Here is a 13,145-nt window from a genome sequence, read left to right on the forward strand (position 1 = left end):
GTAAATGACACTTAATATATGTTCCCGGTTGCCCCCGGTAATGGTTGCCGCGGCGACCGACCTGGGTCATGTAGTAGCGCGTGTCCCAGGCGTGCAGCGTCCCGCTGAAGGCCACGCCCCTTTTCCGACACTCCGCCTCCTTGAGGCGCAGCAGCACGGCGCGCTCCTGCTCGCCCAGCGGCTTCAGCCGCCGCGCCAGCTCGTCTGGAGGAGGAAGGTGTCAAGTTACACGGTGAGGCCCCGCCCATTTAAGAGGAGGGGTTGAAGACGAAGCCCCGCCCACCCAGGAAGTCGGCCACCCGCCGGCTGCTCTTGGCCATGTTCATCTCCAGGACGAAGTCGGCGTGCGTGGCGAAGCCCAGCAGCGCGCTCTTCTGGGCGCGCAGGGACAGCAGCTGCTTCAGGATGGCCGAGTTCTCCTGGGGGCGGGGCCAAGAGGGATCGGGTTACACAATGTTGGGAGCAACACTGATGCAATGAAATACATGAAAAACAATGAGAAAAATACATTTTTATTACATTAAGTTTAAATAATTTAATTTATTTTCATAATTTTTGTTTTAATTAATATTTATTTTATTTAAGAAACCCAAAACTTATTTTTTTGCATTTTAATTTCATAAAATTTTGATATTTAATTCACATATTCTTTTAACAAATTTCTTTTTAATATATTTTTTATTATTTCTTAATTTTATTCATTTTATGAATTTTTTTCATTTTTATCTTTACATTTTTTTTTAACAACTTTTAAAATATATTTTGTTCATGGAGTTGTTAGAAGGGGGAGGGGTCAGGAGGGGGTGGAGCCAAGAGGGATCGGATTACACAACGTTTTGAACAACACTGATACAATTAAATACATGAAAAACAACAAGAAAAATAAATTTATATTTGATTTTATTTAAATAAGTTATTAAAGTTGTTATTTACCTGTTTATTCAAATTAATTTTATTCATATACTTAATTTATTTTCATCATTTTTTTGTTTTAATTAAAACCTATTTTATTTAATGAAAACAATACTTATTTTTTTCATTTTAATTTGATAAAATTTAACAAATGTTTTTATAAGATATATTTTTATAATTTCTTAATTTTATTCATTTTATGAATTTTTTTCATTGTTATATTTACATTTTTTTTAACAATTTTCAAAATACATGTTGTCTATGGAGTTGTTACAAGCGGGAGGGGCCAAGAGGGGGCGGAGCCAAGAAGGATCGGATTACACAACGTTTTGAACAACACTGATACAATTAAATACACGCGAAAATATACAAAATATTAAATTTTAATAGATTAAATTTGAATTTTTTTTAACTTGTTTTTTCTCTATATTTATTCAATTACATATATTTATGTAAAAAATTTATTTTATTCATTTTTACATTGTATTTTAAACAAATATTTATTTTATTTAATAAAAAATAAATTTTAGTTATTTTCTTTTATTTAACACATTTTTGATAATTAATATTTACTTTTAACAAATTATTTGTTTAATATATATTTTTTTCTACTTTTATACATTTTACAAAATCTTAATGTTCATAATGACATTTTTTTTAAATATTTTATCCATGAAGTTCTCTTAAAAGGGGGCGGGGCCAAGACAGAATGGATCGGGTTACACAACGCTGTGAACAACACTGATAAAACAATGTGAAAATATATTTTAATCAAGTTATTTTTTTTCTATTACACTTGCTTTATTAACATATTTGTAACTCTTAAATTGCTACACATAATTAAATTTTTTAACTTTTGTTTTAATTTTTTTGATTTTTGATTTTCTTTAATTAAAAAATATGTAACAATTTTTAAATTACTACTAAAAAAGTAGAAAAATATAAAAAATGTTCTGAATGTATCAAAAACTGAGTAACTTTTCCTTTAATGACTACAAATAATTCAATATTTCACTGGATTTTTGAACTTATCGCATTTTTTTTAAATTTTGGATTTTTTTAATCAAAAAAATGTAAATGGAATTTTTAAATTACTACTAAGAAACATAGTAAAACATAAAAAAATTATTCAAATTGTATCAAAATTAAGTAACCTTTAAATTGCTACAAATAATTTAACATTTTTTTATTTATTTAAATTTTTTTGATTTCTCATTTCCTTTAATTAAAATATGTGTAATATAATTTTTAAATTTCTACTAAAGAAGTAGAAAAATATAAAAAAAGGTTCAGGATGTATCGAAAATTGAGTAACTTTTCCTTTAATTACTTTATTATTAAATAATTCAATATTTCACTGAATTTTTGACTTTATCGCATATTTTTTTTAAATTTTTGAATTTTTAATCCAAAATATTTAAAAAGAATTTTTATATTACTACTAAAAAAAGCGTAGAAAAATATTTTAAAAAATATTAAAATTGTGTCAAAATTGAGTAACTCTTAAATTGCTACAAATACTTTAAAAAAATTTTGATTTTTGTTTAAATTTTTTATATTTTTGATTTTCTTTGATTAAATAATGTGAAATATAATTTTTAATTTACTACTAAAAGCAGTAGAAAATATGAAATAATGTTCAGAATGTATCAAATATTTTCTTAAATTTTGGATTTTTTTAATTAAAAAAAAATTTTAATAGAAGTTTTAAATTACTACTAAAAAAAGTAGAAAAATACGAAAAAATGTTCAGAATGTATGAAAAATTGAGTAACTTTTCCTTTAATTACTACAAATAATTCAATATTTCACTGAATTTTTGAACTTATCGCATATTTTTTAAATTTTTTTAACTTTTTAATCAAAAATATTTACATAGAATTTTTAAATTACTACTAAAATCGTAGAAAAATATGAAAAAAGGTTCAAAATGTATCAAAAATTGAGTAACTTTTCTTTTAATTACTACAAAAAATTCAATATTTCACTGAATTTTTGAACTGATCGAATATTTTTTTCAAATTTTGGATTTTTCTAATAAAAAAAAAATGTTAATAGAATTTTTTAATTACTACTAAAAAAAGTAGAAAAACACGAAAAAATGTTCAGAATGTATCAAAAATTTAGTAACTTTTCCTTTAATTACTACAAATAATTCAATATTTCACTGAATTTTTGAACTGATCGAATATTTTTTTAAATTTTGGATTTTTTAAATTTTGGATTTTTTTAATAAAAAAAATTTTAATGGAATTTTTAAATTACTACTAAAAAAATTAGAAAAATACGAAAAAAATGTTCGGAATGTATCAAAAATTTAGTAACTTTTCCTTTAATTACTACAAATAATTCAATATTTCACTGAATTTTTGAACTGATCGAATATTTTTTTAAATTTTGGATTTTTTAAATTTTGGATTTTTTTAATAAAAAAAATTTTAATAGAATTTTTAAATTACTGCTAAAAAAAGTAGAAAAATACGAAAAAAATGTTCGGAATGTATCAAAAATTGAGTAACTTTTCCTTTAGTTACTACAAATAATTCAATATTTCACTGAATTTTTGAACTGATCGGATATTTTTTAAAATTTTGGATTTTTAAAAAAAAATTCAACAGAATTTTTGAATTACTACTAATAAAACGTAAAAAAATATCAAAAAATTATGAAAATTGTATCAAAAATTGAATAACTTAATTTAATTACTATAAATTTAACATTTTATTATTTTTTTGAACTTTTAGAATTGTTTTAAATCTTTTAATTCAAAAAATTAAATAGAATTGTTAAAGCACTGCAACTGTCTTTCCAATTTTTTAACATAAGAGGCGTGGCTTAAAGCGGAAGGGGGCGTGGCCTGAGGCGCCGACCTCCTTGCAGCGCGAGTTGAAGGCCTCCTCCAGGCGGCGCCGCGTCTCCTCCACGTGACACTTCTTCATGGCCGGGAAGTAGTGCGGGTACTTGAGCGTGAGGCGCAGCCGGTCGCCCTCCTTCTCCAGCGAGTCCAGGAAGTCCTCGGGCAGGCCGCCTGCCGCACGTTTGACAACACACAGATATATAAGACAACATTTTTAAAAAAATGTTGCTTTCAAATTGTTTTTTGATTTAATAAATTATATAATTTAATTATATAATTTAATTAATTTAATAATGTAATAAATTATTAAAATATATATAATAAATATATATCAAAATATTTTGAATTTTTTTATTTTATTATTAGTTTTTTTCATTTATTTATACTTTATTTTGTTATAAAATATTTATTTTTTATTTTATATATGTTTACTTTATTATATATTTATTTTAGATGTTTCAAATTTTGATGAATAGATTGTTTTTTTATTTTTACATAGTTTCGTTAGAATTTTTTGTAAAATCTCTTCTACATTTTTAATGTTTCTGATTTATATTTTTGCTTAATTTGGTCTTTTTATATATTTTTTTGTATTTTTGCATTTTTTTTAAATTCTTAATTCCTTCAATTTTCTCAGATTTCTTTAAATCTTATTAATTTAATTATTAATAGACTTTATTTTTCATCTTTTTTTATGTTTGCTTTATTTTATGTTATAAAATATTTATTTTTATTTTATATATATTTATTTTGTTAAATATTTGTTTTAGATGTTTCATATTTGGATTAAAAGATTTTTTTTACATTTTTAAATAATTTTTTTAGAATATTTTCTACAATGTCTTCCACATTTTTAATGTTTTTGATTTATATTTTTGCTTAGTTTGGTCGTTTTATATATTTTATTGTATTTTTGCATTTTTTAAATGTCTTGATTCTTTCAATTTTTCTCAGATTTCTTTAAAAATTCAATTAATTTAATTATTAATATATTAATTTATTTTTTATCTTTTTTTTCTTCTTTTTTATGTATTTATGCTTTATTTTGTTACAAAATTTATTTTCATTTTATATATTTTTATTGTGTTATATATTTATTTTAGATGTTGAAAACGTATTTCTTTTATCTATTTAAATATTTATTATTATATATCTATGGCCTCCAGGAAACCAGATGAAACCGGTTTTGAAACAATAAGAACTTTCTTTCACTTCACTTCATTTTTTTGATAAGTAGAACAGAACTTTCTTTCATTTTTACATCATTTTTATATATTTTTTTCTAAAATGTTTTCTAGATTTTTAATGTTTTTGATTTATATTTTTGCTTAATTTGGTCTTTTTATGTATTTTATTGTATTTCTGCATTTTTTTAAATGTCTTGATTCTTTCTATTTTTCTCAGATTTCTTTTAAAAATGATATAATTATTATTAGGATAATTTGATTAATTTAATTATTGATGGATTATTTTATTTTATTATGTTTTTTTTCTTCGGGTTACGGGCCAGCGGGGGCGGGGCCGCCAGTGAGCCGGCTGATAGAAATTTCATACCAATATATTGATTAAAAAAAAAAAAAACATATATATATATATATATATATATATCTTTTTTTTTTTTGTAAAGTTATTTTATGTAATTTTAAAGTAAGTTCAGCTGTGTCATTTTTACGTTTTTTTTTATCTTTTCAATTATTTTTCTAATTTTAAATTGAGATTATATATCTATACATTTTCCTTATTCACTTGTAATTTTTTAAAATGTTTATTTTTTGCATATTGGAAATGTTTATGTACAATATTTTTTAAATATTTTTTTTTCCTCTTATTTTTTCTGTCTCGATTTTTTACAGTCAATAATTATTATGTTTTTCCAGAATTTCTTTTATTTGGAATTTTAATTTAATCTTTATAGATTTTTGAATTATAATTAGTTTAATTTTGCATTTTTTTCCATGTTTATCTTTATTATTTTTAAACAACTTCTTCAGTTATTTATTTTTCAATATTTTTAGTCACTAATTATTGATAGGTTTTAGTAGATTTTTTTTTATTTTAATTATATTTCGATGGATTTTTTTAATTTTAATTACTCGATTTTTGCATATTTTTATTATCTTAATGTTTTTAAAACAATTTAAGTTATTTGTTTAGTTGTTTTTTTAAACTCACTAATTATTAGTTTTTTTTCCGGAATATTTTTATTTGACATTTGAATTATAATTTTATCAATTTTTAAAATTTTAATAACTTTATTTTTGCATTTTTGAATTCCAATATTTTTGTATTTATTATTTTATTATGTTTTTGTAATTTTGTATATTTTTTTTCCCAATCAATTTAATTTCTTTTGTTTTTAATTTATTTGACTTGTATTCCAAAGGGCAGATCGGGTGACGGAGTGGGCGGGGCCCCGGAGGCGGAAGTGGGCGGGGCCAGCCTCACCAAGCTCCTCCCTGCTGAGCAGCAGGCAGCTGGAGTCCTCGTTCAGGTTCCGGTTGAAGTCGATGCAGAGAGAACTCAGCTGCTTCTTCAGACGCTTGATCTCCTGGACACACACACACACACACACACACACACACAGTATTATTATTTTCAAGTATATTTTTTGGACTAAAGGTCTGAATTAAAAAAAAAAAAAGAAAAAATATTTTAAAAATTCCAGTTATTACTTTTTTAAATATAAAAAAATTGTTTAATATATAATCATTTTATTAATATAGTTCTATCTATATTTTTGTTATTTTGAAAATATTTTGAATTTTATTTTATAAGTATTTATTTTTATTTTTTTTATTTTACTTTAATAACTTTTGTTTAATATATGTACTTATTATTAACTGAGACTAAATTTTTAAATATATAATTTTATTAATGTAGTACTATTATTTTTATTTTAAAAAAAATTATTGACTTTTATTTTAGAATTACTATTATTTTTCATTTTATTTCATTAAATTTTATTGTTAAAAATATAAAATTATTACTATTAATTGAGACTATTGGATTGTCTAAAATATATAATCATTTTATTGGTACAGCACTATTACTTTTATTTTTAAAACTTTTCTAATTGTCTTTTATAATTATTTTTTCATATTAATTTATTAAATTTTATTGTTGAATATATCAAAATTATTAAAACTTGAGACTTTAATTTTGTTCAAATATATAATAATTTCCTTATTATATCACTATTAGTATTATTTAATGATATATATATATTAAATTTGATTTTACAATTACTATTTGTTGTTACATTTTAAATAATACATATATTATATCATAATAAATATATTATTTTAATAATATAGCACTTATTTTTTTAAAAAAGATAAAATTTTGCAATTATTAGATTTTTTTTCATTTTGTTTTATTATATTTTATAGTTAAATAAATTAAATTATTATTGAGACTATTTATTTTTTTTAAATAATCATATTTTGTAATATTATTGTTTTTTAAAAATATTTTACATTTAATTTTGTAATTATTATTACTATTTTTTATTTTATTGTATTTAATTTTTACATATATATAATTATTATTAACAGACTTTTTTGTAAGTTTACATTTGTCTATATTTTAATTAAAATCCATTGTAACATTTTTTTCTATATTTTTAGAATGTTAAAAAACACTGAAAAATATTTTTCAAAAATGAACTGAAACTATTTCTTACATTTTAAATAATATATTCATTATATCATAATAAATATATCATTATTTTAATAATATAATACTTATTTTTTTTGAAAGATTAAATTTTGCAATTATTAGATTTTTTTTCATTTTGTTTTGTTATATTTTATTGTTAAATAACTTAAACTATTATTGAGACTATTTAATTTTTTAAATAATCATATTATTTTGTACTATTATTGTTTTTTAAAAATATTTCTTAAATTTAATTTTGTAATTATTATTACTATTTTTAATGTTATTTTATCGTTACACATATAGAATTATTTTTACTATTATATTATTATTATATATTATTATACATATATTATATACATTATTAAATATATTCTTATATTGTTATTTTTATATTATATTATTATTTCACAAATGAAAAGAAATTAGTGCTTTGATTTTTTTTTTTAATATATTTTATATAAGTAATTACATTTTTATGAGGAATTCTTTCTATATTTTAATATGTTAAAGTAATAATTTTGTTTGAAATAAGTCCAAGTTGGGAGTCATGTTGAAATTAAAATAAATAAAAGCATCAACTTTTTTAAAATTAATGGAGTTACGGTTTCTTGCTAAAACTTATACTCCCGATTCATCCGTTTTTTGTTTGTTTTTTTTTTTTTTTTGGAAAACACGTTTTAAAATATATTTTTATCTATTTTATTTTGATTAAAATTTTCCGTTTCAACTACTTTGTTATTCAATTTACATTTACTAAAATAAAAAAAGCCAATAAAATAACACTGCACTAAATTAAACATTTAAAAATATGATTTTTTTTTCAAAAATGCTGACTCACTTTTTGACATTGATTTGACGTTATTCTATATTTTTCTATATTTTTATGCATATTTTAAATTTGACCCTTTTTATATATATTTTTCATGGCTTGTATTTGTTTTAATATGAATCATTTTTGGGTTTACATTGTTTATTTTTACATCATAATTTGACTTTTTTTTTATTAATATTTGTTTCATTATTTACTGATTATGTGTATATTTTTTTTTGTATTTTTTATGTTTTAAATCAATTTCAGATTTTTTTTTAATCATTATTTTTAGATTTTCTAATATTATTTATTCATTTATTTATTTATCATTCTTTTTGTATTTATTACATTTGTATTTTTCGTCATTCAATTTATATGTCCATATCTTTGGTTTCATTTTAATTTGATCTTATTTATTATTATTTACTGTTTTTATTTGTATTTTTCAGATTTCATTTATTTTTTAAATTTGACCTTTTTTATATATATTTTTCATTGTGTGAATGCTGAAGGCATTCACACCTTTACATTCCAAATCTTTAATTGTGTGAATGCTGAAGGCATTCACACGATTAAATTCCTCCTCTGACTTCTTCCGCCGTTTTTTGGCACGCTTCTCCTCCTACAAATTTTGTCCGATTTGAACCGTTCAAATATCATTTTGTGCAGCTTTTTAAGGACATGGGTGCTATGTTCTAGCTTTTTAATATCTCTTCAACTTTTTGAAATATTTCAACTTTTGTGCAACTTTTTGCCCCATGTTAATGGATGGAGATTTTTTCAAACTTTGGAACCTTATAACTTCTTCAAATCTTAACCGATTTTAACCATTCAACTTTTAAACTATTCAACTTTTTAAACCCTTTCTTCAACGTTTTTAAACTTTTTCAAATTTTATAAACTTTTTGAAATATTTCAACTTTTTAAAATTATTTTTAACATTGAAGTGGATGGGAAAACCCTTCAACTGACCCTACAACTCCTTCAACTTTCAACCATTTTAACTTTGTCATACTTTCACGTAGACAAGTCATTCAACTTTTAAAACGTAGGCATTTTTGTCCTCTATTCAGGTATGTTGTATCATTTCAAGATCTTTTACCAAATTTAAACTGTGAGCCTTCAAGTATGGAGAGAATTTCAGCCATTTTTGGAGTTTATAATGGGTGTGTATTGGAAAAGCTAGAGTGGGAGAGTGGCAGTTAGAGTGCGGAAGGCTCTGAATTTTAACCAAAAAAAAATTTCTTTTCTCGTCCGTACGGCCACATTTCTGGCTCAATCTGCACAATAACCCCTCAAAACGTAGGAATTTTTCTTGTGACCCGTACAATTGAGTCATTTTGTCTCTATCATAAACGGTTCTCTCTCCAGAGGCATTTGTTTGAGGAGAGTGCAAAATTTTCTCCCATCCGCTCCAATGCATTTTGGAGACGCCCGAATCCAAAACTTCACTCGTGTTCGCACCCTCGCTTTGGCTGAATGGATGATCCTACAGACATGATTCCTGCACCATTAAATTCATGAAAGACTTCTGAATGTGACTGTGTGAAAATCTTTTTCAATTTCGTCTTTCGGTCCCTGAGAAAAGCCATTTCTTCAACCATGCACACTCCATTAAAATAGTGCTGATTCACTGTCATAGCTGCTGTGCAGCTGGTCTCCATAGCAACAGACACACCTGTTGTGCTGCTGCTGCTTGATTAGTCTGGATTTTTCCATTAAGACTGGAGCTCTATTGATCCTCTGTTACTCTGACACTGACTCCACTGCTCCTTCTACCTCTATCAACTGTTTTAAGTTTTTGCAGTGTTTTCAAACTTTTCAATCTTTTCAACTTTTTTAAAACTTTTTCAACTTTTTGCAGTGTTTTCAACATTTTTCAACCTCATTCAACCTTTTTCAACATTTTCAAGTTTTTTTGCGGTGTTTCAAACCTTTTTTCAACTTTTTGCAGTGTTTTCAAACCTTTTCAAACTTTTTCAACTTTTTTTAAACTTTTTCAACTTTTTGCAGTGTTTTCAACAGTTTTCAACTTTTTGCGGTGTTTTCAACAGTTTTCAACTTTTTGCGGTGTTTTTCAACCTTTTTCAACCTTTTTCGACTTTTTGCCGTGTTTTCAAAGTTTTTCAACCTTTTCAACTTTTTTAACCTTTTTCAACTTTTTTCAGTGTTTTCAACATTTTTCAACCTCATTCAACCTTTTTCAACTTTTTGCAGTGCTTTCAACCTTTTTCAACATTTTTCAACCTTTTTCAACTTTTTTCAACCCTTTTCAACTTTTTGCAGTGTTTTCAACATTTTTCAACCTTTTTCAACTTTTTGAAGTGTTTTCAACCTTCTTCAACATTTTCAAGTTTTGTTGCAGTGTTTTCAACCTTTTTTAAACTTTTTCAACTTTTTGCAGTGTTTTCAACCTTTTTCAACATTTTTCAACTTTTTGCAGTGTTTTCAACCTTTTTCAACTTTTTGCCGTGTTTTCAAAGTTTTTCAACCTTTTTCAACTTTATTTCAGGGTTTTTCACCTTTTCTTATTCAGTTTTTCTGCATTACAGTTTAACATTTTCAGCCCAGCATTCACACTTGCAGTTTCTTCAGGAACTGCAAATTTTTTCTAGTATTATTGTGTGAATGCTGAAGGCATTCACACCTTTGTTTTTCAAATCTTTAAAATTATTATTATTCTGTATTCTTCCCCCATTTTTTGACGCTTAACTCCTCTTACAGTTTTTGTCCGATTTGAACCATTCAAATATCAAAATGTTCAGCTTTTTAAGGACATGGGTGCTATGTTCTAGCTTTTTAAAACCTTTTAAACTTTTTGAAATATTTCAACTTTTGTGCAACTTTTTGCCCCATGTTAACGGATGGAGATTTTTTCAAACTTTGAAACCCTTCAACTCCTTCAAATCTTCACCGATTTTAACCATTTAACTTTTAAAATATTCAACTTTTTAAACCCTTTCGTAAACCTTTTTAAACTTTTTAAACCTTTTTAAACTTTTTGAAATATTTCAACTTTTTAAAATTATTTTTAACATTGAAGTGGATGGAAAACCCCTTCAACTGACCCTTCAACTCCTTCAACTTTGAACCCTTAAAACTTTGTCATACTTTCACATAGAAAAGTCATTTAACTTTTAAAACGTAGGCATTTTTGTCCTCTATTCAGGTATGTAATATCATTGCAAGATCTTTTACCAAATTTAAACTGTGAGCCTTCAAGTACGGAGAGAATTTCAGCCGTTTTTGGAGTTAACAATGGGTGTGTATTGGAAAAGCTAGAGTGGGAGAGGGCCAGTTAGAGTGCGGGAGGCTCTGAATTTTAACCTAAAAAGAAATTCTTTTCTCATCCGTACGGCCACATTTCTGGCTCAATCTGCACAATAACCCCTCAAAACGTAGGAATTTTTGTTGTGACCCGTACAATTGAGTCACTTTGTCTCTATCTCAAACCGTTCTCTCTCCAGAGGCATTTGTTTGAGGAGAGTGCAGAATTTTCTCCCATCCGCTCCAATGCATTTTCGAGACGCCTGAATCCAAAATTCACCCGTGTTCGCACAATCGCCGTGGCTGAATGGATGATCCTACAGACATGATTCCTGCATCATTACATTCATGAAAGGCTTCTGAATCTGACTGTGTGAAAATCTTTTTCAATTTCACATCTCGGTCCCTGAGAAATGCCATTTCTTCAACCATGCGCACTCCATTAAAAAGTGCTGATTCACTGTCATGGCTGCTGTGCAGCTGGTCTCCATAGCAACAGACACACCTGTTGTGCTGACTGCTGCTCGATTAGTCTGGATTTTTCCATTAAGACTGGAGCTCTATTGATCCTCTGTTACTCTGACACTGACTCCACTGCTTCTTCTACCTTTATCCAGTTTTCTCAACTTTTTAGTGTTTTCAAACTTTGTCAACCTTTTTACAAATTTTTCAACTTTTTGCAGTGTTTTTAACCTTTTTCAACCTTTTTTAACTTCTTGCAGAGTTTTCAACATTTTTCAACCTTTTTCAACTTTTTTTTCTAACTTTTTACAGTGTTTTCAAACTTTGTCAACCTTTTTACAACTTTTTCAACTTTTTGCAGTGTTTTCAAACTTTGTCAACCTTTTTACAACTTTTTCAACTTTTTGCAGTGTTTCCAATCTTTTTCCACCTTTTTCAACTTTTTGCAGTATTTTCAACCTTTTTCAACCTCTTTCAACTTTTGTCAACTTTTTGCAGCATTTTCAAACTTTTTTCAACTTTTTGCAATGTTTTTAACCCTTTTCAACCTTTTCCAACTGCTTTACAGTGTTTTCAAACTTTTTCAACCCTTTTCAACTTTTTTACAGTGTTTTCAAACTTTTTAAATCTTTTTCAACTTTTTTACAGTGTTTTCAAACTTTTTAAATCTTTTTCAACTTTTTGCTGTTTTCCAACTTTTTCAACCTTTTTGCAGTAATTTGAACCTTTTTCAACATTTTTCAACTTTTTGCAGTTTTCAAACTTTTTCAACCTTTTTCAACTTTTTGCAGTGTTTTCAACCTTCATCAACCATTTTCAACCTTTTTCAACTTTTTGCAGCGTTTACAAAATTTGCCAACCTTTGTCAACATATTCATAACTTTTTGCAGCCTTTTCAAACTTTTTCAACCTTTTTCAAGTTTTTGCCGTGTTTTTCAACTTTTTGCAGCATTTTCAACCTTTTGAATTTTGATTTCTGAACTTCGAACTTTTCCAACCTTTCTCAGCTATTTTCAGTGTTTTGGAACTTCAAGGGTTTTTTTAAGCTTTTTCAACCTTCTTCAGATGTTTTTAGACCCTTTTCAACTTTTTTTAAGTTCTACAAGTTTTTTCAGCTTCATCTAATGTTTTATTTCTGCTTTTTAAAAACTTTTTTCTGCTTTTTTCAACCTTTTA

General features: G+C 25.5%; 1 protein-coding gene across 1 annotated transcript in view; it reads right to left on the reverse strand.

Annotated features, from left to right (window-relative positions):
• Positions 1–13,145, reverse strand: part of LOC115385263 (thimet oligopeptidase) — a 55,067-nt gene that overhangs the window by 13,673 nt on the left and 28,249 nt on the right. Inside the window, exons 5-8 of the mRNA XM_030087236.1 lie at positions 6,215–6,317; positions 3,783–3,940; positions 284–419; positions 62–204 (exon numbers count right to left, since the gene is read on the reverse strand). Of these exons, the coding sequence (XP_029943096.1) occupies positions 62–204; positions 284–419; positions 3,783–3,940; positions 6,215–6,317 (540 nt within the window). The remainder of the gene's footprint in view (positions 1–61; positions 205–283; positions 420–3,782; positions 3,941–6,214; positions 6,318–13,145) is intronic.

This window comes from Salarias fasciatus, unplaced genomic scaffold (assembly GCF_902148845.1).
Source record: "Salarias fasciatus unplaced genomic scaffold, fSalaFa1.1, whole genome shotgun sequence".
NCBI lineage: Eukaryota > Metazoa > Chordata > Actinopteri > Blenniiformes > Blenniidae > Salarias > Salarias fasciatus.